The 26,212-nt window shown below is 40.5% G+C and overlaps 3 protein-coding genes and 1 long non-coding RNA gene across 5 annotated transcripts in view; 1 reads left to right on the top strand and 3 right to left on the bottom strand.

The window, feature by feature from the left end:
* LOC119865984 (olfactory receptor 12-like) overlaps positions 1-17,152 on the bottom strand; it is a 39,477-nt gene extending 22,325 nt beyond the window's left edge. Inside the window, exon 1 of the mRNA XM_038574391.1 lies at positions 17,012-17,152. The gene's annotated coding sequence lies outside the window, so the exon portion shown is untranslated. The remainder of the gene's footprint in view (positions 1-17,011) is intronic.
* Positions 561-1,511, bottom strand: OR9S3 (olfactory receptor family 9 subfamily S member 3). The gene has a single exon (NM_001389171.1). It carries the CDS (start codon positions 1,509-1,511, stop codon positions 561-563), a length of 951 nt encoding a protein of 316 aa, NP_001376100.1.
* LOC111092359 lies at positions 16,308-17,541 on the top strand. 2 transcript variants are annotated; one of them, XR_005378931.1, is made up of 4 exons: positions 16,327-16,431; positions 16,734-16,827; positions 17,041-17,133; positions 17,404-17,541. It is a non-coding gene; the product is annotated as an uncharacterized LOC111092359 (long non-coding RNA). The 2 variants fall into 2 exon arrangements; XR_005378930.1 differs by lacking the exon at positions 16,734-16,827 and having other exon boundaries at positions 16,308-16,431.
* Positions 17,542-18,293: 752 nt separating this feature from the next.
* On the bottom strand, positions 18,294-19,244 carry OR9S6 (olfactory receptor family 9 subfamily S member 6). The gene has a single exon (NM_001388751.1). It carries the CDS (start codon positions 19,242-19,244, stop codon positions 18,294-18,296), a length of 951 nt encoding a protein of 316 aa, NP_001375680.1.
* Positions 19,245-26,212: the final 6,968 nt, after the last annotated feature.

The raw sequence follows: 26,212 nt of genomic DNA, 5'->3' as shown, positions 1-26,212 counted from the left end.
TCATATCAGCAAGAGAAAAACCAAGAACCATATGATCCTCTCATTGGATGCAGAGAAAGCATTTGACAAAATACAGCATCCATTCCTGATTAAAACTCTTCAGAGTGTAGGGATAGAGGGAACATTCCTCGACATCTTAAAAGCAATCTATGAAAAGCCCACAGCAAATATCATTCTCAATGGGGAAGCACTGGGAGCCTTTCCCCTAAGATCAGGAACAAGACAGGGATGTCCACTCTCACCACTGCTATTCAACATAGTACTGGAAGTCCTAGCCTCAGCAATCAGACAACAAAAAGACATTAAAGGCATTCAAATTGGCAAAGAAGAAGTCAAACTCTCTCTCTTCGCCGATGACATGATACTCTACATTAAGCTACATTTTTAAGGACACAATATATTACTGTTTGCAGGTACAATATATAACATATCCCTAAACCTTATTCTATGTCTGTGAATAAAATTTATGACTGTTAATTAATTAATCCATCACACAAAGCCTGGCAACCCCAATCACCTCCATCTACTTGTAGGACCACAGCCTCCCGGCTGCACATCCTTCATATGGCCATGTGTTTCTGGCCCAGCCTCCCCAGGGCCTCCTTCACATCCTTGTTTCGCAGACTGTAGATGAGGGGATTGAGCATTGGGATGACCAGCGTGTAGAAGACAGAGACCACCTTGCCCTGCTCCATGGACTCAATTGCTCCTGGCTGGGCATACATGACAAAGGCAGTCCCAAAAAAGAGGGTCACTGCAGTCATGTGGGAGCCACAGGTGGAGAAGACCTTGCGTCTCCCAGCTCCTGTTCGCATCCTCAGGATGGTCACTGTGATGTAGCCATAGGAGATGAGGATCACAAACGTCACCCCCACAATGATGAGCCCACAGATGCCAAACAAAAGAAGTTCATTGATGGCCGTGTTGCCACAGGCGATCTGGAGCAGAGGGGGCACATCACAGAAGAAGTGGTTGATGCGGTTGGAGCTGCAGAATGGGAGGTGGAATGTGAAGCTGGTCTGCACAACAGAGTTGAAGCACCCTCCACAGTAGGCGCCCAGCACCAGGCAAGTGCAGACAGACTGGCACATGGTGATGGGGTAACGCAAGGGGCTACAGATGGCCATGAAGCGGTCGTAGGCCATGACACCCAGGAGGAAGCATTCAGTTGTTCCCAGCAAAGAGAAAAAGAATAACTGGGTGGCACATCCTGCAAAGGTGATGACCTTTGATGAGGAGAAGTAGTTGGCCAGTGCATTGGGGGCAATGACAGATGAGTAGCACAAATCCACGAAGGAGAGGTTCTTGAGGAAGAAGTACATTGGGGAGTGCAGGTGGGAATCCAGGGTGATAACGATGATCATGAGGAAGTTGCCCAGTACAGTCACCATATACAGGGCCAGGAACACAGCAAAGAGCAGGGCCTGGGTTTCCAGGCCACTTTCAAATCCCTCCAGAACAAAATCTTGAAAGTAGACCATGGAGAGGTTTCCATTTCTGTGGGATAGCATGAGCCTCAGTCCTTCCAAGGGGAATTTCACCCCCAATATTGGCAGATTAAGTGGGTCAAGCTAAACTTTCGGCTGAAGACTATTTAGAAGATAAATAACAACAAAGAGAAAATCTCATTGAACATACAAGAAAGTAATGGTTAAGAGTTACAAACCTAAATTCAAGATAAACACAGAGGCCCAGGGATTTCATTACTCAGAGCTTCTTTTTTCCCTTGAGACATAAGCCAATTTTGAAGGGGCATCTCAGAGGCCAGGTGGATGGGCAGTGAGGGTTTGCTTGTCTTGCAGAGCTAATGCTGACAGTGGTTAGTTACTAGGGACCAGCCGGGATGCACCATGGGAGTGAGTTACATCAGGAGTAGGTATTCAGCTCAGCTTCTGACCATTTCAATCACTGAAAGTGTATTAAGACGTGATCTGAGTGCTAGTGCCTCTGACACCTTGCAAAAACAAACATATTTCAAGAGGAAGACATGTTATCCTAGACTGCAGGTGTTATCTATAAAAGTTTGTGGGGCAGCCTGGGGGGTTCAGGGGTTTAGCACTGCCTTCAGCCTAGAGCGTGATCCTGGAGACCCAGGATCAAGTCCCACAATGGGGTCCCTACGTGGAGCCTACTTCTCCCTCTGCCTGTGTCTCTGCCTCTCTCTCTCTTTCTCTGTGTCTGTGTCTCTCATGAATAAATAAATATTTTTTAAAAAGTTTGTGTAACTACTACCAGATAGAATTTAAAAATAGAGGAGTTCCTGCAATAAAAATTAAAATTATGAAACCATAAAAAAACCCAAAGTGGTTTCAGAATTTGGAGTAACACGCATAAACTTTATATAAAGCTATTATTCTCCAAGGCTGAAAGATGAGACTAAGAAACTTAGTCAAAATATGGAAGCAACCAAGAGAAAAATATGTAACTTTTTAGAAGTACAATGGCTAAAATTAGGACTCAATGAATGAATTTTACAGATTAGAAATAGCTAAAGAGAAAATTTGTGAACTAGAATACAGATCAGTACAAAATATTCAGAGTGAAGCAGAGTGCAAGTGAGACTCAAAACCATAGAAAAATTAGAAATGAGGATTAGAGACCAAGTATATAGAGACATATATACTTCAGTTCCTAAAGAAGGGGAAAGAGATAAATAGGCTGAATCACAGCTTGAAAAGATAATGGCCACGTATTATCTTAAACTAATGAAAGATATTATTCTAAATATACATTAACCCTACAAAATCAAAGCAGCATTTTTATAAAGAACACCACACTTGGACATATCATACTAAAAATATTTAGAACCAAAATAAAAAGAAAAATATTAAAAGCAGCCTGAGAAAGAAGACATAATCACTTTAGGAGGGACTGGGTGGCACAGTCAGTTTGGCCTCCGACTCCTGACTTTTGCTCAGGTTGTGATCTCAGAGATGTGAGATTAGGCCCCATCCGTGCACATTCAGCACAGAGTCTGCTTGAGACACTCTCTCCCTCTGCCACAACTCCAGCCCCCCAAAATAAAAAAATAAATCTTAAAAAGGAAGACATAGTCACTTCAAAGTATCAGTTTTAGAAGGAAGACTGACAATTGTCTTACCAGATTAAAAAAAAAAAAGAAGTCAAATTAAAAGGAAGTATATTTTTCTTTGTTCAAAGAAAATAATTACACTAGAATTCTACATCTACCCAAATATATCCTTTGAAACTCAAAGTTAATTTAGCAATAATAGTTTAAGATTTCAGTACTCAAAAAAAAAAGATTTCAGTACCCCAATTTCAATAATAAATAGACAACAAATCCTAGTATAAGCAAGGAAATAATAGATTTGAACAGCATATAAACCAAATAGACCTAACAAGCATATATGGATAACACTGTATCCAACAATAGCAGAATACATTCATCTCCAGTGCATGTGGAACATTATCCAGGATAGACCATATGTTAGTTCACAAAGCAAGTCTCAACAAATGTTAGAAGATTTATAGTACAGGAAGTATGTTTTCCAAACAAAATGGAATGAAATCACAGAGCAACAACATAAGACAATTTGGAAAACTTACAAACATATGGAAGCTAAACAACACATTTCTATATCTCCAATGGGTCAAGAAAGAAATCACAATAGAAAATATAAAGTATTTTGAGATTAATGAAAATTGGGACACAACACCCAAAAACTTAGGAGATTCAATGAAAGGAGTCAGAAATTAATAGCTATATTAGGGATCCATGGGTATCTCAGCAGTTTAGCACATGCCTTTGGTCCAGGGTGTGATCCTGGAGTCCCAGGATTGAGTCCCACATCAGGCATCCTGCATGGAGTGGGCTTCTACCTCTGCCTGTATCTCTGTGTCTCTCTCTGTGTGTGTCTCTCATGAATAAATAAATAAAATCTTTAAAAGAGGAAATTTATAGCTATAAACAACAACATTTTAAAAATGATTTCTAATCAATAATTTAACATTCTATGGTAGGAAAGAAAGTAGAATAACAATACAAAGCTAAGCTCAAAGCAAATAGAAAGAATGAAATAATAAAGGCCAGAGAAGACAAATACAAATTAGAAGAGAGTAAAATAACACAGATAATCGATGATACTAAAAGTTAGTTCTTTGTAAATTTAACCAACTTGACAAACCTTCAGCTAGATTGACCAATGAAAGAAGACTTAAATTTCTAAAATCAGAAATGAAAGCAGACACATGACTTCTGACCTTAGAGAAATAAAAAGTATAAGAATATATTGGAACAATCGTATGCTAACACATGAGCTAAACTAGGTGAAATGAACAAATTCCTGGAAACAAACCAGCATAACTGAGTCAAGAAGAAATAGAAAATCTGAGCATACGTATAACAAACAAATTGAGTCAATAGTCAAAAAGCTTTTCTAATGAAGAAAGGTTCAGAACCAGATGGTTTTAGTGGTGACTTTTACCAGTGAGTACAAAATTAACAAAATTAATTTAATTAATTAAATTAAAATTAATTAAATTAAAATTAGTAGGTCTCAAAATCTAAAAATTATTTTTTTAAATAGGACAAAACATTTCCTAATTCATTCCATAAGGTCTGTATTGTTTTCACACTAAATTGAGACAAAGATATTGCAAGAAATGAAGCTAAAGTCAATATGTCTTAGGAATACAGATACAAAAATCCTTATCCAAATATGAGCAAGCTAAAGAAGGAGAACTTCACAGAGATTATAGAGCATAACCAAGTGAGAGTTATCCCAGGAAAGCAAGAGTGGTTAATATATGAAGATCACTCAATATAATACACCATACATATGGAATTTAGGGGAAAAACCCCACATTTTCATCTCAGTAGATACAGAAAAACTACAAAACATTGCTGAACAAAATGAAAGAAGGTCTACATAAATGTAAAGATATCCCATGATCATGGACTGGAAGACTTACTAATGTCAAGATGTAGTAATCCCCAGGTTTACATAAAGAATCAATGTAATCCTATCAAAATTCCAATGACTGGGTGTTTTTATTTTTTGGTAGATATCGACCCTAGATAGCCAAAAACAATATTTATTTATTTTTATTTTGTTACTTAGCAATGTTTTTTTAAATACATTTATTTTTATTGGTGTTCAATTTGTCAACATACAGAATAACACCCAGTGCTCATTCCGTCAAGTGCCCACCTCAGTGCCCGCCTTTAAAAGAACAAAGTAGAAAACTAACATTTCTTCATTTCAAAACTGACTATGTGGGTTTTTTAAAATTCAATTGGCCAACATATAGTATAACACCCAGTGCTCACCCCATCAAGTGCCCCCTCAGTGCCTGTCACCCAATCACTCTATTCCCCTGCTCACCTCCCCTTCCACAACCCTTTGTGCATTTCCCAGGGTTAGGAATCTCTCGTGGTTTGTCTCTGTCTCTAATTTTTCCCACTCAGTTCCCCTTCTTTCCCTTATAATCCCTTTCACTATTTCCTATATTCCCCATATAAGTGAGACCATATGATGATTGTCCTTCTCCAATTGACTTATTTCACTCAGCATAATGCCTTCCAGTTCCAACCACATCGAAGCAAATGGTGGGTATTCATGCTTTCTGAAAGCTGAGTAATATTCCATTTTATATATAGACCACATCTTCTTTATCCATTTATGTATGGATGGACATCATGGCTCCTTCCACAGTTTGGTTACTGTGGACATTGCTGCTGTGAACATTGGGGTGAGTGCAAGAGGCAAAACTGACTTTGAAGCAGAACAATGTTGTGCTTGCACAAGAATAGACATAGACCAAAGGAATGGAATCAAGAATACAGAAATAAACTCACACACCTGCGATTTTCACAAGGGGGCCCAAGGTCACCATCCAACAGTGAAAATAGTCCTTTCCAAAAATGGTGATGGGAAACCTGATATCCACATGGAAAAGAATGAATTAAGAGCTTTACTTCACACCATATAAAGAAAAACTCAAAATGGACAGAGCCCTAAATGCAAGTGCTAAAGCGATAAAACCATCAGAGGTGAAAGAGACATCAGTGTCAATTATTGTGACTTGGAATTAGCAGTTTCTAAAATATGACATCAAAGTACAAACAACAAAATACTAATTTAAAGCTAAAATAAAATAAAATAGACAAACTGAACTTCATCAAAATTAAAATCATGTGCATCAAAGGACAGTCTCAAGAAGATGAAGACAAAACCTATATGAAGGTAGACACTTTCGACAAATTACACATATTTAATAAGGATCTAGTATCCATGAAATAGACTGAACTTTTCCAACTCAGCAACAAAAATGCAATCAAATTTTAAATTGGGCAAAGGACTTGCATCGACATTTCTCCAAATAAAAGGTACAACTGGCCAATAAGTATAAGAGAATATGTTCAATATCATTAGTCAAGTGAGAAATGTGGAACAAAACTACTGTGACATTCCACTTTTCTGATTAAAATGCCTATTTTTCTGATATTTCCCACTTATTTTTTCTCCTTTCCCCTTTATTCCCTTTCACTATTTTTTATAATATCAGAAAGGGAGACAGAACATGACAGACTCCTAACTCTGGGAAATGAACTAGGGGTGGTGGAAGGGGAGGTGGGCGGGGGTGGGGTGACTGGGTGACAGGCACTGAGGGGAGCACTTGAGGGGATGAGCACTGGGTGTTATTCTATATGTTGGCAAATTGAACACCAATAAAAAATAAATTTGTTTAAAAAATGAATTGAAACGCGAAAATAAAATAAAATAAAATAAAATAAAATGCCTATTTTTTTAACAATAGAGAAGAACAAATGTTGGTGGGAATTTGGAAAAACCATAACTCTCAGATACAGCAGGTACAAATCTAAGAGTGGTACAGCCTCTGTAGAAAAGAGTCTTGCCATACCTCAGAAAGTTAGATACAGAGTTTTCCTATGACTCACCCTAATCCACATGTAAGGATGCGCCCAAGAGAAATGACAATATATGTTCACATAAAAGCCTGTTCATTAGGCATGGTAGAAAGGGAGGTGGGTGGGGGGTGGGGGTCACTGGATGATGGGCACTGAGGAGGTTACTTGATGGGATGAGCACTGGGTGTTATTCTGTATGTTGGCAAATTGAACACCAATAAAAAATAAATTTATTTAAAAAGCCTGTTCACAAACGTGCATAATAGCAATAATCATAATAGCTAAAAGTAAATGCAAGCCAAATGTCCATCAAATGGTGAAGAGATAAAATGTTAAATATTCATACCGTGAAACAATATTTAGCCATTAAAAAAATATTCAGCCTCTTCATTGGTAGTGGGGGGCGGGGGAAAGAAGTATATGGGTGAGCAGGGGGAGGGTCATAGGGAGAGAAGGGGAGAGGGGGAATCTTAAGTAGGATGCATTCCCAGCATGGAGTCCAATATGGGTCTTGACTCCCAACCCTGAGATAATGACCTGAGCCCAAATCAAGAGTCCGATGCTGAGCTAGGTGATCCACCTGGAGCCCCAAAAGGAATAATGATCTACTACAAGACAGAACATAGATGAGCCTTGAAAACATTATGCTGAGTTAATGAAGCTTGACACCAAAGGCTAAATATTCTATAGGTCAATTTATATAAAATGTGCAGAATAGGGACAGAAGTACATTTGTATTTGCCAAAATATGGTTGGGAGAGAGGGAAGGGGTGTGCTTGCTTTGTATAATGAAACTATTCTGGAACCAGAGAGTTGAACACTGTGGATATAATTAGAAATGAAACACCAGGGGTATCCCTGGATGGCTCAGCGGTTGAGCATTTGCCTTCGGCCCAAGGCGAGGTCCAAACACCCGGGATCAAGTCCCACGTTGGGCTCCCTGCATAGAGCCTGCTTCTCCCTCTGCCTGTGTGTCTGCCTCTCTCTCTCTGGGTGTCTCATGAATAAATAAGTAAAATATTTTTTGAAAGAAAGAAAGAAAGAAAGAAAGAAAGAAAGAAAGAAAGAGAAAGAAGAAAGAAAGAAATAAGAAAGAAAGAGAAAGAAGAAAGAAAGAGAAAGAAAGAAAGAAAGAAAGAAAGAAAGAAAGAAAGAAAGAAAGAAAGAAAGAAAGAAAGAAAGAAAACACCAGACTTGATTAACACTTTGAACTGGTTGAATTGTGATTTTTTTATCATGTGAGAATTGTTCCTCAATTTAAAATTTTAAAAATAAAATATAATGAAGGTGAAATAAAACATTCACTAGCATTTTAAACTGAGATAATTTAATTGAAGCACATCAATTACACTAAAAATATAACTTTGAGTATATAAGTGAAAAATCCCACTTCTTGGCTTCTTTGGAGGTTGATGAAGAGGGAATCCACACAGTGACCTTCACAGTGAGGAAATAATTGTTTAGAGGAATTTTCCATTTATAGAATATTGCAACTAGTAAATGAAGATTGAATTACAGAATTTGAATATTATCATCTTATAAACCCCTAATGAAATAATGAGTCTAGGTAAGATTACTGATGGCCACTAATATTAACAAAAGCAAGAGGTGCAGCCAGGCAGACCTCTCAGTGAAAGTACACACAACACTTATGAAATATTCCTGCCAAATATCAATTGTGAGACAGCCTCTAGGACCTACCAGTTACTGGAAATATAAGGAGCAAAAGAATATGCTAATCAACCCTACAGGGACATGATCAGCAAAATCTGTGATATGAGAAGCTTTGCAGGATATAAAAACCTATTCAATAAATAACGTGAGGTAATAATTTTGAAATGAAAATAGAGGGACAGGCAGCCAATGAATTAGAGATTCAAGAGGCATCAAGAGAACATGGTGTAAGGATGTTGTTAAATCCTGTTCCAAAACAAACTATAAACTATAAAGGAAAAATGAGCTAATCAAAAAATGAAAACAAAAATGGAAATTTTATGACATTCAGAAGTAAATGTTAATTGTTTTATAATAAATAGTAACGTAGGAGTTGTCTTTCCTTAAAGTCCTCACTGTAGAGAGATTAGATATGATTGGCTCCAGGTTGGTAATTATTGAAGTTGGTCAGTGTGAATAGGTAATCAATTACTGCTCCAGTTTCATGCCCATGTGTTTGAGAACATCCATAATAAAGAGAGGACTGCATCTAAAAATAAATAAAATAAGGGACGCCTAGGTGGCTCAATGGTTTAGCGCCTGCCATCAGCCCAGGGCATGATCCTAGGGTCCTGGGGTTGAGTCCCACATCGGGGTCCCGGCGTGGAGCCTGCTTCTCCTTGTGCCTATGTCTCTGCCTTTCTCTCTGTGTGTGTCTCTCACAAATAAAGAAATAGAATCCTTTAAAAATATTAAATAAATAAAATAAAACTAACTGGAGAGAATTTGTCTGTACAGGAGGAAAAGTAGAGCATGACTTACAGGTAGCAGGAAACTGACATAAAGCCTATTTATGTCAGAATTATGTAAGGACTAAATGTCTTGTACAATATAAGTTTCCAATGAAAAGATGTGCCAGTAGGCAGGTTGAAGAAACAAAACTTAACCATACGCTATATAAGAGATAAAAAAGCAAACATAAAGTGTTGAAAACAAAGTGATGGAAACAAACACAGCAAACTAACATTCCACCAAACAACCACACGACACCACAGTTGCTATACTAACCCCAAAGCCCACTTCAGGATGGAAGCACAGCTGAGAAGAGGACACTTCACAGTGACCACAAACATTTGGTTCCCCCGAGACGGGCAACTGTGTTAAACGTGTGAGCACCTGCCAGAAGAGCCTCAGGATGTACAAAGCAAAACTGGGCACTTACGGGAGAAAAGTACAAATCCACAACTATGTGAGAGATTTTAACCCCCTCCCTTGGAACTGATAGAACAATCTCACAAGGTGCCAACTTGGATACGGAACGTTTAGGCAGTAACATCAGTGACCATAACCCAATGGAGCACGGCATCAAACAGCAGGATGTATATTTTCTTTTACTTTTTTAAAGACATTTTTATTTAGGGTCACCTGGGTGGATCAGTGGTTGAGCATCTGCCTTTGTCTCAGGGCGAGAACCTGGGGTCCAGGATTGAGTCTCGAATTGGGATCCTTGCAGGGAGCCTGCTTCTCCCAATGCCTATGTCTATGACTCTCTCTCTCTCTCTCTCTCTCTCTCTCTCTCTCTGTGTTTGTCTCTCATAAAGAAATAAATATTTTAAAAAACGTTTTATTTAAAGTCCAGTATAGGTAGCAGAGTATATTATTGGTTTCAGGTGTGCAGTATAGTGATTCAGCCCTTCCATACAGCACCTGGTGCTCATCACGACAGGTGCGCTCCTTCATTCCCATCGCCTGGAGCCCCCCGTCCCCCGCCTACCTCCCCTCTCTTACCCTCAGTGTGTTCTCTGTAGTTCAGAGTGTTTTCTGGTTTGCTTCTTTCCTTTCTTCCCCTATGTTCATTGTTTTGTTTCTGAAATTCCACACGTGAGTGAGATCATATGATAATTGTCTTTCTCTGACTTCTTTCACTTAGCATAATACCCTCTATATCCATCCATGTTGTTGTAAATGGCAAGATTTCATGGGTTTTTATGGCTGAGTAATATTCCATTGCATGTATATACCAACTCTTCTTATCCATTCATCAGAGGATGTACATTATTTTCAAGTTTACAAAGAACGTATTCACACATTGGCTATATTCTGGACACCGAGCAACAAACTTCAAAGGATTTAAAGTGTATAAAATAGTTGACCATAAAGTTCAGGGTCCACTTCTGGGTTCTCTATTCTGTTCCATTGATCTATGTGTCTGTTTTTCTGCCAGTACCACACTGTCTTGATGGCCACAGCTTTGTAGTACAACCTGAAATCTGGCATTGTGATGCCCCCAGATATGGTTTTCTTTTTTAAAATTCCCCTGGCTATTCGGGGTCTTCTGATTCCACACAAATCTTAAAATAATTTGTTCTAACTCTCTGAAGAAAGTCTATGGTATTTTGATAGGGATTGCACGTGTAAATAGCCCTGGGTAACATTGACATTTTCACAATATTAATTCTGCCAATCCATGAGCATGGAATATTTTTCCATCTCTTTGTGTCTTCCTCAATTTCTTTCAATAGTGTTCTATAGTTTTTAGGGTATAGATCCTTTACTTCTTTGGTTAGGTTTATTCCTAGGTATCTTATGTTTTTGGGTGCAATTGTAAATGGGATTGACTCCTTAATTTCTCTTTCTTCAGTCTCATTGTTAGTGTATAGAAATGCCACTGAATTCTGGTCATTGATTTTGTATCCTGCCATGCTACCAAATTGCTGTATGAGTTCTAGCAATCTTGGGATGGAGGCTTTTGGGTTTTCTATGTAGAGTATCAATCATGTCATCGGCGAAGAGGGAGAGTTTGACTTCTTCTTTGCCAATTTGAATGCCTTTAATGTCTTTTTGTTGTCCGATTGCTGAGGCTAGGACTTTTACTACTATGTTGAATAGAAGTGCTGAGAGTGGACATCCCTGTCTTGTTCCTGATCTTAGTGGTCAACTAATATTCGATAAAGGAGGAACGACTATCCATTGGAAGAAAGACAGTCTCTTCAATAAATGGTGCTGGGAAAATTGGACATCCACATGCAGAAGAATGAAACTAGACCACTCTCTTTCACCATACACAAAGACAAACTCAAAATGGATGAAAGATCTAAATATGAGACAAGATTCCATCAAACTCCTAGAGAAGAACACAGGCAACACCCTTTTTGAACTCGGCCACAGTAACTTCTTGCAAGATTCATCCACGAAGGCAAAAGAAACAAAAGCAAAAATGAACTGTTGTGACTTCATCAAGATAAGAAGCTTTTGCACAGCAAAGGATACAGTCAACAAAACTCAAAGACAACCTACAGAATGGGAGAAGATATTGGCAAATGATATTTCAGATAAGGGGCTAGTTTCCAAGATCTATAAAGAACTTATTCAACTCAACACCAAAGAAACAAACAATCCAATCATGAAATGGGCAAAAGACATGAAGAGAAATCTCACAGAGGAAGACATAGACATGGTCAACATGCACATGAGAAAATGCTTTGCATCACTTGCCATCAGGGAAATACAAATCAAAACCACAATGAGATACCACCTCACACCAGTGAGAATGGGGAAAATTAACAAGGCAGGGAACAACAAATGTTGGAGAGGATGCGGAGATAAGGGAACTATCTTACACTGTTGGTGGGAATGCGAACTGGTGCAGCCACTCTGGAAAACTGTGTGGAGGTTCCTCAAAGAGTTAAAAATAGACCTGCCCTACGACCCAGTAATTGCACTGCTGGGGATTTACCCCAAAGATACAGATGCAGTGAAACGCCGGGACACCTGCACCCCAATGTTTATAGCAGCAATGTCCACAATAGCCAAACTGTGGAAGGAGCCTCGGTGTCCATCGAAAGATAAATGTATAAAGAAGCTGTGGTCTAGGTACAATGGAATATTCCTCAGCCATTAGAAACGACAAATACCCACCATTTGCTTCGACGTGGTTGGACCTGGAGGGTATTATGCTGAGTGAATTAAGTCAATCGGAGAAGGATAAACATTATATGGTCTCATTCATTCGGGGAATATAAAAAATAGTGAAAGGGAATAAAGTGGAAAGGAGAAAAAATGTGTGGGAAATATCAGAAAGGGAGACAAAACATGAGAGACTCCTAACTCTGGGAAACGAACTAGGGGTGGTGGAGGGGGAGGTAGGCTGGGGGTGGGAATGACTGGGTGGCGGGCACTGAGGTGGGCACTTGACGGGATGAGCAGTGGGTGTTATCTGTATGTTGACAAATTAAACACTAATAAAAAATAAATTTATTAAAAAAATTCCCGTGTAACTTTTAATCTACTAAGTAATTCTAAGTAAGCAATGGGTCTAAAAAATTTTTTGAAATTTAAAAACTGCATAAGAGGAGTAACCAAAATAGTACATGGGATTAATTTAAGTCTGTGTTTAAAGGGAAATTTAATGAAAAAACAAAAAACAAAGGGAATATCTCTGATGGGATGATGGGATGAGCACTGGGTGTTATTCTATATTTTGTTAAATTGAACACTAATAAAAAATAAATAAATAAATTAAAAAATAAAGTAAAAAAATAAAATAAAGGGAAATTTATAGGCTTCATCTGTAACTTAGAAAATAAGAAACACAGGAAATCAGTATTCATCTGAAAATATTATAAAAAGATTAGTGAATGAAATCCCAAGAAAATACAAGGGAACAAATAAAGAATAAAATGTATTAAGTAGAAAACAGAAAGATGTTATTCCAAAAGGTGATTTTTTGAGAAGACGTATCAAATGACAAGAGTTTTGAGGGATGAAGGTGAAAAGGCAGAAATTACTGATGTCAGGAGTGAAAGGAGGATACCACTTAGACCCTAGAATTGGAGTGGATCATGACAGAATGTGTTCATAAACTTGAAATGTTGATGAAATTGGCAAACTACTAGAAAGATAACACCCGCAACAACTGACCCCCCAATGAAGTAGAACATCTCTGAATTCCATAGTTATTGAGAACTGTAATATGCATTTTAAAATCTTTCCATGCAAAAGATTTCAGGATCAGATGGCTTTACTTGTGAAAGTAAATACCTCTAGGAACTATGACCAAACCTACAAAAATACTCGATCTTACACAAAATATTCAAAACAATAGAAGGACAACTTTCCATTTTGTTTTATGAGGCCTGTGTAATCTTAATACCAAAATCTGACAAGGACGTTTGAAGAAAATTTTTAAAATATTCTATCTCAATCATAAGCAAACAAGGTAATTTCTCAAACAAGTCTAATTAAGCAATATATAAAAATTATATTATCCCCAACTCCAAGGTGTCTGTAATCCAGGAAGGCATAAAACTGTTGAGAGATACCAATGCAGATTAAGTAACATGGCAGGATTCCATGTTCTCAAACTGGCACACTCAGTATTGCATACATGCAGTTCCCCCAACACTGAATTGAGTCAGTGTGATCCCAGTGTTTTTCATTTGTGGAATTGGAAAAGCTGATTCTAAAGCACATATTGAAATCTGCAATACCAAGTGTATCCAAGACATTGTTGAAAAGAGAAACAGTGAGGTGGGGTTTACACTATCAGAGACTCATAGTAGGTGTAATGAAACAATGAGGGAAATAGAGGTTTGACCAATTGAGGATGAAACAGAATAGAGAGCCTGGAAGTCAACCCCATGCTTGTCTATACACCCCATTTATTAAATAGGTGGAGTCTATGCAAAGGTATTAACACCTGGGACAGTTGATAGTCATATGCTAAACAGGTGGAAGGAGAGGTTGGCAGGGTGTGGGGGTGACTGGGTGATGCCCATTGAGGGGGGCACTTGATGGGATGAGCACTGGGTGTTATTCTATATGTTGGCAAAATGAACACCAGTATAAAATAAATTTATTTGTCCTCCGATTGACTCATTTCACTCAGCATAATACCCTCCAGTTCCATCCACGTTGAAGCAAATGGTGGGTATTTGTCATTTCTAATGGCTGAGGAATATTCCATTGTATACATAAACCACATCTTCTTTATCCATTCGTTCTCATTCATTTGGGGAATATAAATAATAGTGAAAGGGAATAGAAGGGAAGGGAGAAGAAATGGGTAGGAAATATCAGAAAGGGAGACAGACCATAAATACTCCTAACTCTGGGAAACAATCTAGAGGTGGTGGAAGGGGAGGAGGGCGCGGGGTGGGGGTGAATGGGTGACGGGCACTGAGGGGGGCACTTGACGGGATGAGCACTGGGTGTTATTCTGTATGTTGGCAAATTGAACACCAATAAAAATAAACTTATTATTAAAAAATAAATTTATTTTAAAAAGTCATATGCTAAACGTGAGATTTCGCTCTTACCTCATACTACAGACACAAAAGAGTCTTAGGCTGAACACAGATCTAATTTAAAAGGATAATTGTGAAGATCATACAAAAGACCCTCATGACCCCAGCACAGGAAAGCACCTCCCAGACATCCTGTGCAGGGAGCAAAAAGGACTAAAGCATAAAGGAAATACCTTGTGGATGGAACTACATGAAAATCAAGACAGTCTGCGGTGTGTAAGGGCAGAGCACAGCTTGGGAAGGCACACTGCAATACATGACGGGAAACCGACTTGTCTGCACCATATATAAATAATCATTGACACGCAATAAGACAACCGCAAAGAAATACAGGTGAGAGGCTCGTAGAAGTGACCTGCATAGGAGAGGAGCCAGATGTGCCAAACATGTTTGAAAATGTGCACGATCCTGCTAATCATCAGGAGAAAGCAAGTTCCCATGTTAGAGACGTCCTCCTGCACACCCACCCAAATGTCTCAAACTAAGCAGAGGGGCAGTAACCAGCAGTGTCGAGGACGGGAGCCACTAGAAGGGAGTGTAAATCAGGACACGTTTGTCATTTTCTACTGATGTAGAAGATCCCCGTCCTCACCAATGCCTCCCTTACACACACTTCACTTTCCCTCTGGAAGTGCGCACAGGTGTGCAGGGAGACCGTGGGGAGGCTGTGCTCAGTAGTGTTAGTACCATAGCTGCACTAGTGAATTGTGGTGTATTGTTTGCTGGAAACTAGAAAACCGTAAACAGGAAGCAGCATGATGCTGACCATGGACCGCAGCCTGAGAACAGCTGCTCATCACAGGTCAGGCTCAGGTCATTCACTCTCAGAGCCCAGAGATTCAAGGGAAGTTGGTCCCTAAGGAACAAAGTCATTCTGTTCAAAACTGCTTGCTCAGGTCCAGGTGAAGGAGGTCACCACCAGGAGCCAGCCGGGGCACTGTCCACCCTCTCACTTGCCCATCCTGGGCTGTCACCTGACATTCTAAGTGCATTCACTGTCCTTGCCTCCTGCCTTCTCACTTGTCAACTCCAGACCTTTCTAATCTCTATCTGAATGGCCACCATGCTTTCATAATGAGCTCCAGCCTGTCCATTCCCTGCTTTGTGTTCCACACAGAGCTCCCTGGCAGAGTCACCAAATCCTCCCTCAGGTCATGTTGCTCCCTAATGCAAATGAGTGACAGCTTCCCCACCAGCTGAGGGATCCTGGAGACGAGCCCCTGAGGGGTCTTGGTGGGCACCTTGGCTCCATTTGGGCACATATACTCGGTGATTCTCTGGTTCTCTTGTTCTTCTTCCAAGGCTGTCTACTTCCATCCACTGTCAGTGTGAGCAGCTCTCCTGTCTCCCCATGGCTCTCCATCACCTCTCTGATGTGACTGTTTTCTCCTTTGTGCCATCAGCAGCCTGGTCACACCCCCTCACTGCCTGTGTCCCATCATATTGCAGGTGTTTGTTGTCATGTCTGCCTTCCTGCAGAGCCATGAGCTCCCCAGGGCTGGCCTTGGTCTACCGGTCTACTCTATTTCTGCATCCCCTATACCGAGCCATGTCCCTTAGAAGTGTGTGCTCAGTAGTCTGGTGAGATACTGATTTTTTTTTTTTGGAGCTACTGATTTGAGCCTGAGAAATGCACTTCAGGTCATGAGGGAGCCTGGTGTTGTGATTCTCTGATTACAGTGGAAACCTGTCCTTTAGATGGTATCACGCTGAAGCCCAAGTCAGTACTGGCCAGGGAAGGAGTGAGGTCACCCCTTCAGCTGCTGAAGCAAGCCCTGAGTGCTTACTCTCTACTATAGCTCTGATGCCTCCCTTGCAGACTCTGTGTCCTTCATACCCTGGTACCCCTGAGGGATGGCTGTCTTGACCCTCACCTCTTTCAGGTGAGAGTCATGACTGCTCAATATCACACAGCCAGTACCTGCTCTCCCAGGGTCTCCTCAGCTTCTGGCTCACGTTTGTGCTGATGAAAAACAGGTGAGCATGGAGCACTCTCGCCCCTCCTCCTCCAGCTCTGGCTTCCCAAATAATGAAGAGAGTTGAGAGGGGGAAAGGGAGCACCCTCAGGGTCTCAGGGAGAATTTGCCTAAGTGCTCCATGTTTGAGCTACAGGAAGCTCCTTGATTGTAGTGGAAGATGGGGTGAAATGTTCTCGACTCACCTCAGCTTCATGTGTGTTGCTTCATCCAGGCAGCAGAACAAGGACCTGCATCTTGGGGTCACTGTGCTGGGAAGGTCTCTCCTCCTGAACTGCTGGGACTTGGGCCTTGAATAGCCAATTAGGTGAGCTTGTTTGTGTTCTGGCCTTTGCAGTGCACTGGGAATCCTGGATCTCCTGGGTATCCCTGTCACCAAGCCTTGTGTGACCCGCCCTCTCCTACAAGCCCAGACAACAAAGCCCAGAATTCTCTCTGGGACCCAGAGGGTGAGCAGAAGAGGAGCATAGACTCAGAGAGCAGGCCCTGTGACCGGAGTGTACTGTCCTCCCAGGAGTGGCAGGTGTGAACTCCTGAGCCCCAAGTCATTTCATCAGCCCTTCCCCCATCACCTTAGGTGTACCATTCTCCTGTGAGCCCAAATGGTCGGGAAACACTCCTCTCTGGGTCCATCCCTGCTTGTCGTTCATCTCTGAGCATCAGAGACTGATACACAAGTCAGAGAAGATCACTGTGAATACATTTCTCTTCCTGGATGAGGATCTGTTGGAGGTTGCTTTTCAAATAAAAAAACTAAAATGTGTTTGAAATACTCAAACAAGTCGAAAGTGTTTGGCCTGCAACGAGGATGCTCATGCTTCTCTGCTTATCCCAAACACTGCCCCTACTCTGTGGGAAGTCTGGGGTTTCCACTACTTCAACTGTTGAGGAAATGTGGCCTGGGAGTACATGTGTCTTTTCATTAATTTGTTTTTTTCTCTTACAAGAATATGATCACATTCTGCAACAGTTCTGTATTTTTAATCTTTTTATTGAATACAGTGCAATGGTTAGCTTTCAATGACAACAATATTCTCCTTCTAAGTCTCCAGAGTTCCATTGTGTGGGGGACCAGAGTATCCTCATTTACCTATGTGAATGGATATTTAGTGTTAAACATTTCTTTAATTTAAATTTAATTAGCCAATATAATATCTCATTTCTGATATAGTTTTCAACCTATACAACCCTACAATCAAACAAACATCAGTTTGTTCCTATAGTGAAGAGTCATTTTTAAAAATATTATTCTAGAAAGAGCGCTTACAGTAAGATCTACCACTTAATACATTTTTAAGGCACAATATACTATTGATTGTAGGCACAATGTTGACTATATCTCTAAAGATTATTCCTCTTGTGTGAGTCAAAATTATGAATGTTAATTAACTAGTCCACCATGCAAAGCCTGGCAACCATGATCCACTCCATTTAACCTGCAGGACACTGACTCCCTTCAGCACATCTTCACGTGGCCGTGTGTTTCTGGCCCAGCCTCCGCAGGGCCTCCTTCACATCCTTGTTTCGCACACTGTAGATGAGGGGATTGAGCATTGGGATGACCAGCGTGTAGAAGACAGAGACCACCTTGCCCTGCTCCATAGACTCAATTGCTCGTGGCTGGGCATACATGAAAAAGGCAGTCCCAAAAAAGAGAGTCACTGCAGTCATGTGGGAGCCACAGGTGGAGAAGATCTTGCTTCTCCCAGCTCCTGATCCCATCCTCAGGATGGTCGCTATGATGTAGCCATAGGAGATGAGAATCACAAATGTCACGCTCACGATGATGAGCCCACAGATGCCAAACAAGAGAAGTTCATTGATGGCCGTGTTGCCACAGGAGAGTTTGAGCAAGGGGACCACATCACAGAAGAAGTGGTTGATGCGGTTGGAGCTGCAGAATGGGAGGTGGAATGTGAAGCTGGTCTGCACAACAGAGTTGAAGCAGCCTCCACAGTAGGCGCCCAGCACCAGGCGAGTGCAGGCAGACTGGCACATGGTGATGGGGTAACGCAAGGGGTTACAGATGGCCATGAAGCGGTCATAGGCCATGACACCCAGGAGGAAAGCTTCAGTTGTGCCCAGCAAGGACAAAAAGGAAAACTGCATGGCACATCCTGCAAAGGTGATGACCTTGGATGAGGAGAAGAAGTTGGCCAGTGCTTTGGGGGCAATGACAGATGAGTAGCACAAGTCAACGAAGGAGAGGTTCTTGAGGAAGAAGTACATTGGGGAGTGCAGGCGGGCATCCAGGGTGATAACGATGATCATGAGGAGGTTACCCAGTACAGTCACCATGTATAGAGCCAGGAACACAGCAAAGAGCAGGGCCTGGGTTTCCAGGCCACCTTCAAATCCCTCCAGCACAAAATCTTGAAAGTGGACCATGGAGAGGTTTCCATTTCTTTTGGGTGGCATGAGCTTCAGTCCTCACCAGGGGAATTACACCTCCAGCGTGGGCAGATTAAGTCATTCAAGCTAAACTTCTTGCTGAAGACTACTTACAAGATAAATAACAGCAAAAACAAAATCTGATTGAATGTATAAGAGACTTAAGGTTTAGTAAAAGTTACAAATAAAATTCAAGAAAAACAGAGGCCCAGGGATTTCATTAGTGAGAGCCTCTTTTTCTCCTGAGACATAAGCCCATTTAGAAGAGGAAACGGAGAGGCCAGGTGGCTGTTCATGGAAGTTTTGCCTGTCTTCCAGAGCTAATGCTGACAGTGGTAATTTACCAGGGACCAAACAGGATGAACCATGGGAAGAGTTACATCAGGAGTTGGTATGCAGCTCAGCTTCTGACCTTTTCAATCACTGTAGTGTATTAAAATGTGTTCTGAGTGCTACTGCCTCTGAAATCCTGCAAGAATAAACATATCTCAAGAGGAAGATGAGTTATCCTAGACTGCACGTGTTATCTGTAAAAGTTTTGAGTAACTACTACTAGACAGAATTTAAAATTTGAGAGGTCCTACAATATGAATAAAAATTATGAAACCATAGAAGAACACAAAAAGTTTTCAGATTTTGGGGTGACACACATAAGCTTTGTATAAAGTTATTATTTTTAAAGGATAAAAGATGAGACTAAGATCCTTATCAGAAGTGCAGAAGCAATCAAAAGAATAATATATAATTTGTAGAAGTACATTGGCTAAAATTAGGAACTCAATGAATAATTTTAGAAATTAGAAATAGCTAAAGAGAAAACTTATGAACTAGAATACAGGTCAGTAGAAAATATTCAGAGTGAAGCAGTTAGAGTCAAAACCATAGAAAAATCATAAATGAGGATTAGAGACCAAGTATATAGAAACATACATACTGTGAGTTCCTAAATAAGGGGAAAGAGATAAACAGGCTGAATCAGTGCTTGAAGAGATAATGGCCATGTATTATCTCAAACCAATGAAAGTTATTCTGCAGATTCATTAACCCTACAAAATCAAAGCAGGATTTATAAAAGAACACCACACATGGGTGTGACTTGGTGATGGGCACTGAAGAGGGCACTTGATGAGATGAGCAATGTTATTCTATATGTTGGCAAATTGAACACCAATAAAAAATAAATTCATAAAAAAAGAACACCACACATGGACATATCATAGTAATAATATTTAGAACCAAATAAAGAGAAAAAAATAAAAGCAGTCACTTCAGGGATGCCTGGGTGGCACAGCGGTTCCAACTCTGACCCCTGCTTTTGTTCAGATTGTAATCTTACATTTGTGAGAATGGGCCCCCTGGAAGGTGCACACTCAGCACAGAGTCAGCTTGAGACATTCTCTCCCTCTGCCTCTACCTCCCCCCTAATTACATAAATAAGTAATTTTTTTCAAGTGACATAGTCGCTTCAAAGATCAACTTTAGAAGTAAGACGGACAATTATCATACCAGATTAAAAATAACGGAAGTCAAATTAAAATGAATTGTATTTTCCCTTGTTCAAAGAACTTAAACACCAACTAGAATTCTACATCTACCCAAAAATATCCTTCAGGACTCAAAGTGAAATTAACAATAATAATTTAAGACTCCAATACTCCTCTTTTGATAAATAACAGTACAGCAAATCTAAGTATCAGCAAGGAAATAATAGATTTGAGCAGCATTATAAATCAAAAGTCATAGAAGGAATATGCAGAACACACTGTATCCATCAATAGCAGAATACATTCATCTCCAGTGCACGTGGAACATTATCCAGGATAGACATATGTTAGTTCACAAAGCAGGTCTCAATAAATGTTAGAAGATATAAAGTACATGAAGTATGTTCCCCAAACAAAATGAAATGAAATCACAAAGCAACAATATAAGGCCATTTGGAAAACTTACAGACATGTGGAAGCTAAACAATACATTTTTAAATAACCGTGGGTTCAAACAAGAAATCACAGTGGAAATTACAAAGTATTATGAGATTAATGAAAATCAGAACACAAACACCCCAAGACTTAGGAGACGCAATGAAAGAAGGACTCAGAAATTTGTATCTTGAACACCAACATTAAAAAAAAGATTTCAAATCAATAATTTAACTTTCCAGCTTAGGAAAGAAAGCAGAAAAAGAATACAAAACTAAGCTCAAAGCAAAGAGAACTAATGAAACAATAAAGGTTAGAGAAGAGATAAATGAATTGGAGGAGAGTAAAATAAGGCAGAAAATCAATGACACTAAAAGTTTTCTGAAAAGCTTAATCAACTTGTGAAACCTTCAGCTAGATTGACAGAAAATGTCAGAAGACTTAATATATAAAATCAGAAATGAAAGCAAACACATGACTTCAGACCTTACAGAAATCAAAAGTATCAGAAGAATATATTGCAACAATCATATGCTAACACATTAGCTAAACCTATATGAAATGAACCAACTCCTGGAAACACATAAACTAACATAAAGGACTCAAGGAGAAATAGAAAATCTGAGAAGACCTATAACAAACAGATTAAGTTAGTAGTCAAAAACCATTTCTAACAAATAAAGGTTCAGGACAAGAAGGTTTCAGTGGTGACTTTTACCAGTGAACAGGAATTAACACTAGTACACTCAAAGTCTAACAATGTAGAGAGGAGAAAACATTTCCTAATTCATTCCATAAAGCCTGTATTGTTTCAACATTAAACTGTGAGAAAGATATTGCAAGAAAACTAAGCTACAGATCAATATCTCTCATGAATATGGATACAATTTACTTAACAAAAGACTAGCAAACTAAATCTAGGAGAACTTTTTTTTAAGATTTTATTTATTTATTCTTGAGAGAGAGTCAGAGACACAGGCAGAGGGAGAAGCAGGCTCCATCCTGGGAGCCTGAGGTGCAACTCGATCCCGGGTCTCCAGGATCACGCTCCAGGCCGAAGGCAGGCGCTAAACCACTGAGCTGCCCAGGCTGCCCTAGAAGAACTTTAACAGAATTATGTAGCATAACCAAGTGAGAGCTATCCCAGTAATACAAGAGTGGATCAATATGCAAAAATCACTCAATATAATACACCATTCTCATAGAATTCAGGGAAAATAACCACATGATCATCTCAGTAGATATAGAAAAACTGCAAAACATCACTCAACAAAATGAAAGAAGACGTACTACAGAAATATAAAGATATCCCATGTTCATGGACTGGAAGATTTGCTACTGACAAGATGTAGTACTTCCCATATTTATGTACATATTCAATTTAATACTATCAAAATTCCATTCCTTTTTTTTTGCAGAAATCAACTCTGAATATCCAAAACAATAATTAAAAAGAAGAAAGTGGCACTGAGGGGGGTACTGGACAGGATGAACACTGGGTATTATACTATGTGTTGGCAAATCGAGCTGCAGTAAAAAAAAAAAAAAAATGGGACCCCTGGGTGGCTCAGTGGTTGAGCCTCTGCCTTCAGCTCAGGTTGTCATCCCAGGATCCCAGGATCAAGTCCCACATCAGACTCATGACAGAGAACCTATTTCTCCTTCTTTTTTTTTTTCTTGTTGAGTATCACAATTTTTATTTTTTTATATTAATTTATTTTTTATTGGTGTTCAATTTGCCAACATATAGAATAATACCCAGTGCTCATCCTGTAAGTGCCCACCTCAGTGCCCGTCAACCAGTCACCCCACCCCCCACCCACCTCCCCTTCCACCACACCTAGTTCGTTTCCCAGAGTTAGGAGTCTTTCATATTCTGTCTTCCTTTCTGATATTTCCCACTCATTTTTTCTCCTTTCCCCTTCTTTCTATGCAAAAGATTCCAGGACCAGATGGCTTTATTGTGAAAGTAAATACTTCTACAAAAGATGACCAAATCTACTGAAATACTAATCTTATACAAGATCTTCAAAAAATTAGAAGAGGGACAACTTTCCATGTTTTCTTATGAGGCCCATGTAATCTTAATGCCTAAATCGAACAAGGATATTGTAAGAAATTTTTTTAATTACACTAACTCAAATCACAAGCATATAGGCAAATTTACCAAACGAAATCTAATTAAGTAACATATAAAAATTATACTATGTCCAACACCAAGTTGTCTGTAATCCAGGAATGCATAAAACTGTTGAGAGAAACCAAAGTAGATTAAGTAATGTAGTGGGATTCTAGGTTCCCAAACCCGCATGCTCAATATTGTATGGATGCCAGTTCTCCCCACACTAAACTGAGTCAGTGTGATCACAGTGATTTTTATTTGCAGAATGTGAAAATCTAATCCTAAATGCAGAGTGAAATGTGCAAAAAAACAAGTATGTCCAAGACATTACATTATATATATATATATATATATATATATATATATATATATGTTTCACTTGCCAAATATTGTGTAACAATCAGTGCTCATCCCATCAAGTGCCCTGCTCAGTGCCCATCACCCAGTCACCCTATCCCTCCCGCCTCCCCTTCCACTACCACTTGTTTGTTTCCCAGCTATAGGAGTCTCTCATGCTCTTGAGAAGGGAAACTGTGTGGGGATTTGCACATCAGACATGGACTCATGGAAGGTGTAATGAAACAATGATGTTGGCAGAGGTTAGACCATCTGAGGATGGAACACAACAGAGAGCCTGGACATCAACCCCATGCTTGTCTAGACACCCTGTTTACCCAACAGGTAGGTAGCCTATGGAAAAGTCAGAACTCCTGGGACAGTTGATGGGTCATAGTATAAACAGTGAGATTTGGCTCTTTCCTCATTGTAGATACACAAAACCGTCCAGGCAGAACACACATCTAGATTTAAAAGCAAAATAGTGAAGACAATAGAGAAGACACTCATACCCCAGCACAGGAAAGCACCTCCCAAATGTCCTGTGCAGGGAGCAAAAAGGAATAAAGCATAAAGGAAACACCTTGTAGATGGAACTACATGAAAATTAAGACAGTCTGCAGAGTGTGTCAAGGCTGAGCACAGCTTGGGAAGGCACACTGGAATACATGATGGGAAACCGACTTGTCTGCACAATATATAAATAATCCTTGATCCGCAAGAATAAGACAACCCCATAGAAATACAGGCAAGAGACTCTTAGAAGTGACCAGCAGAGGGGAGGAGCCAAATGTGCTGACACATTTGAAAATGTGCACAATCCTGCTAATCATCAGGATAAAGCAAGTTCCCACGTTAGAGATGTCCTCCTGCACACCCGCCCAAACGTCTCAAACTAAGCAGAGGGGCAGCAACCATGTGTTGAGGACAGGAGCCACTGGAAGGGAGTGTAAATCAGGATGCGTTTCTCATTTTCTATTTTTTATTTATTTATTTATTTATTTATTTATTTATTTATTTATTTATTTTATAAATTTATTTTTTATTGGTGTTCAATTTGCCAGCATATAGAATAACACCCAGTTTCTCATTTTCTACTGATGTGGAAGATCCCTGTCCTCACTTGTGCCTCCCTTACAAACACTTCACTTTCCCTCTGGAAGTGTGCACAGGTGCACAGGGAGACCGGGGGGAGACTGTTCTCAGCAGCAATAGCACCATAGCTGCACTAGTGAGTTGTGGTGTGTTGTCTGGCAGAGAACTAGAAAACGGTAAACAGGAAGCAGCATGATGCTGATCATAGACCACAGCCTGAGAACAGCTGCTCATCACAGGTCAGGCTCAGGTCACTCACTCTCAGAGCCTGGATTTCTAGGGCAGTTGGTCCCCAAGGTCCCAAGTCATCCTGTTCAAAACTGCTTGCTCAGGTCCAGGTGGAGGAGGTCACCACCAGGAGCCAGCCAGGACACTGTCCACCCTCTCTCTTGCCCATCCTGGGCTGTCACCTGACATTCTAAGTGCATTCACTGTCCTTGCCTCTTGCCTTCTCACTTGTCAACTCCAGACCTTTCCAATCTCCATCTGAAAGGCCACCATGCTTTCATAATGAGCTCCAGCCTGTCCATTCCTTGCTTTGTGTCCCACACAGAACTCCCTGAACAGAGTCACCAAATCCTCCCTCAGGTCATGTTGCTCCCTAATGCAAATGAGTGACAGCTTCACCACCAGCTGAGGGATCCTAGAGAGGAGCCCAGAAGAGTCTTGGTGGGCACCTCGGCTCCATTTGGGCACATATACTCGGTGATTCTCTGGTTCTCCTGTTCTGCCTCCAAGTCTGTCTACTTCCATCCACTGTGTCAGTGTGACGAGCTCTCCTATCTCTCCATGGCTCTCCATCACCTCTCTGATGTGACTGTTTCCTCCTTTGTGCCATCGGCAGCCTGGTCACACCCCCTCACTGCCTGTGTCCCATCATATTGCAGGTGTTTGTTGTCATGTCTGCTTTCCTGCAGAGCCATGAGCTCCCCATGGCTGGCCTTGGTCTCCCCTATTTCTGCATCACCCTCCTCTGGACCATGGCCCTTAGAAGTGTGTGCTCAGTACTCTGGTGAGCTACTGATTTTCTTTTTGAGCTACTGATTTGAACCTGAGAAATGCACTTTGGATCATGAGGGAGCCTGGTGTTGTGATCCTCTGATTACAATGAAAACATGTCCTTTTGAATGGCATGACCCTGAAGCCAAAGCCAGTGCTGGCCAGGGCAGGAGTGGGGTCACCCCTTCAGCTGCTGAGGCAAGCCCAGAGTGCTTACTGTCTACGATAGCTCTGATGCCTCCCTTACACACACGGTGTCCTTCATACCCTGGGACCCCTAGTATGGCTACCTCGACCCTCATCTCTTTCAGGTGAGAATCATGACTGCTCAATATCACACAGCCAGTACCTGCTCTCCCAGGGTCTCCTCAGCTTCTGGCTCACGTCTGTGCTGATGAAAAACAGGTGAGCATGGAGCACTCTCGCCCCTCCTCCTCCAGCTCTGGCTTCCCAAATAATGAAGAGAGTTGAGAGGGGGAAAGGGAGCACCCTCACGGTCGCAGGGAGAGTTTGCCTGAGTGCTC

The sequence above is a fragment of the Canis lupus genome, chromosome 25 (assembly GCF_011100685.1).
Source record: "Canis lupus familiaris isolate Mischka breed German Shepherd chromosome 25, alternate assembly UU_Cfam_GSD_1.0, whole genome shotgun sequence".
Classification (NCBI taxonomy): Eukaryota; Metazoa; Chordata; class Mammalia; order Carnivora; family Canidae; genus Canis; species Canis lupus.
The sequence above is the reverse complement of the archived record's forward strand: the minus strand, read 5'-3'. Positions and strand labels throughout refer to the sequence as shown.

Excerpts from the sequence above, each read along its gene's own strand:
- OR9S3 (NM_001389171.1), bottom strand. The coding sequence starts at position 1,511 with ATGCTATCCCACAGAAATGGAAACCTCTCCATGGTCTACTTTCAAGAT.
- OR9S6 (NM_001388751.1), bottom strand. The coding sequence starts at position 19,244 with ATGCCACCCAAAAGAAATGGAAACCTCTCCATGGTCCACTTTCAAGAT.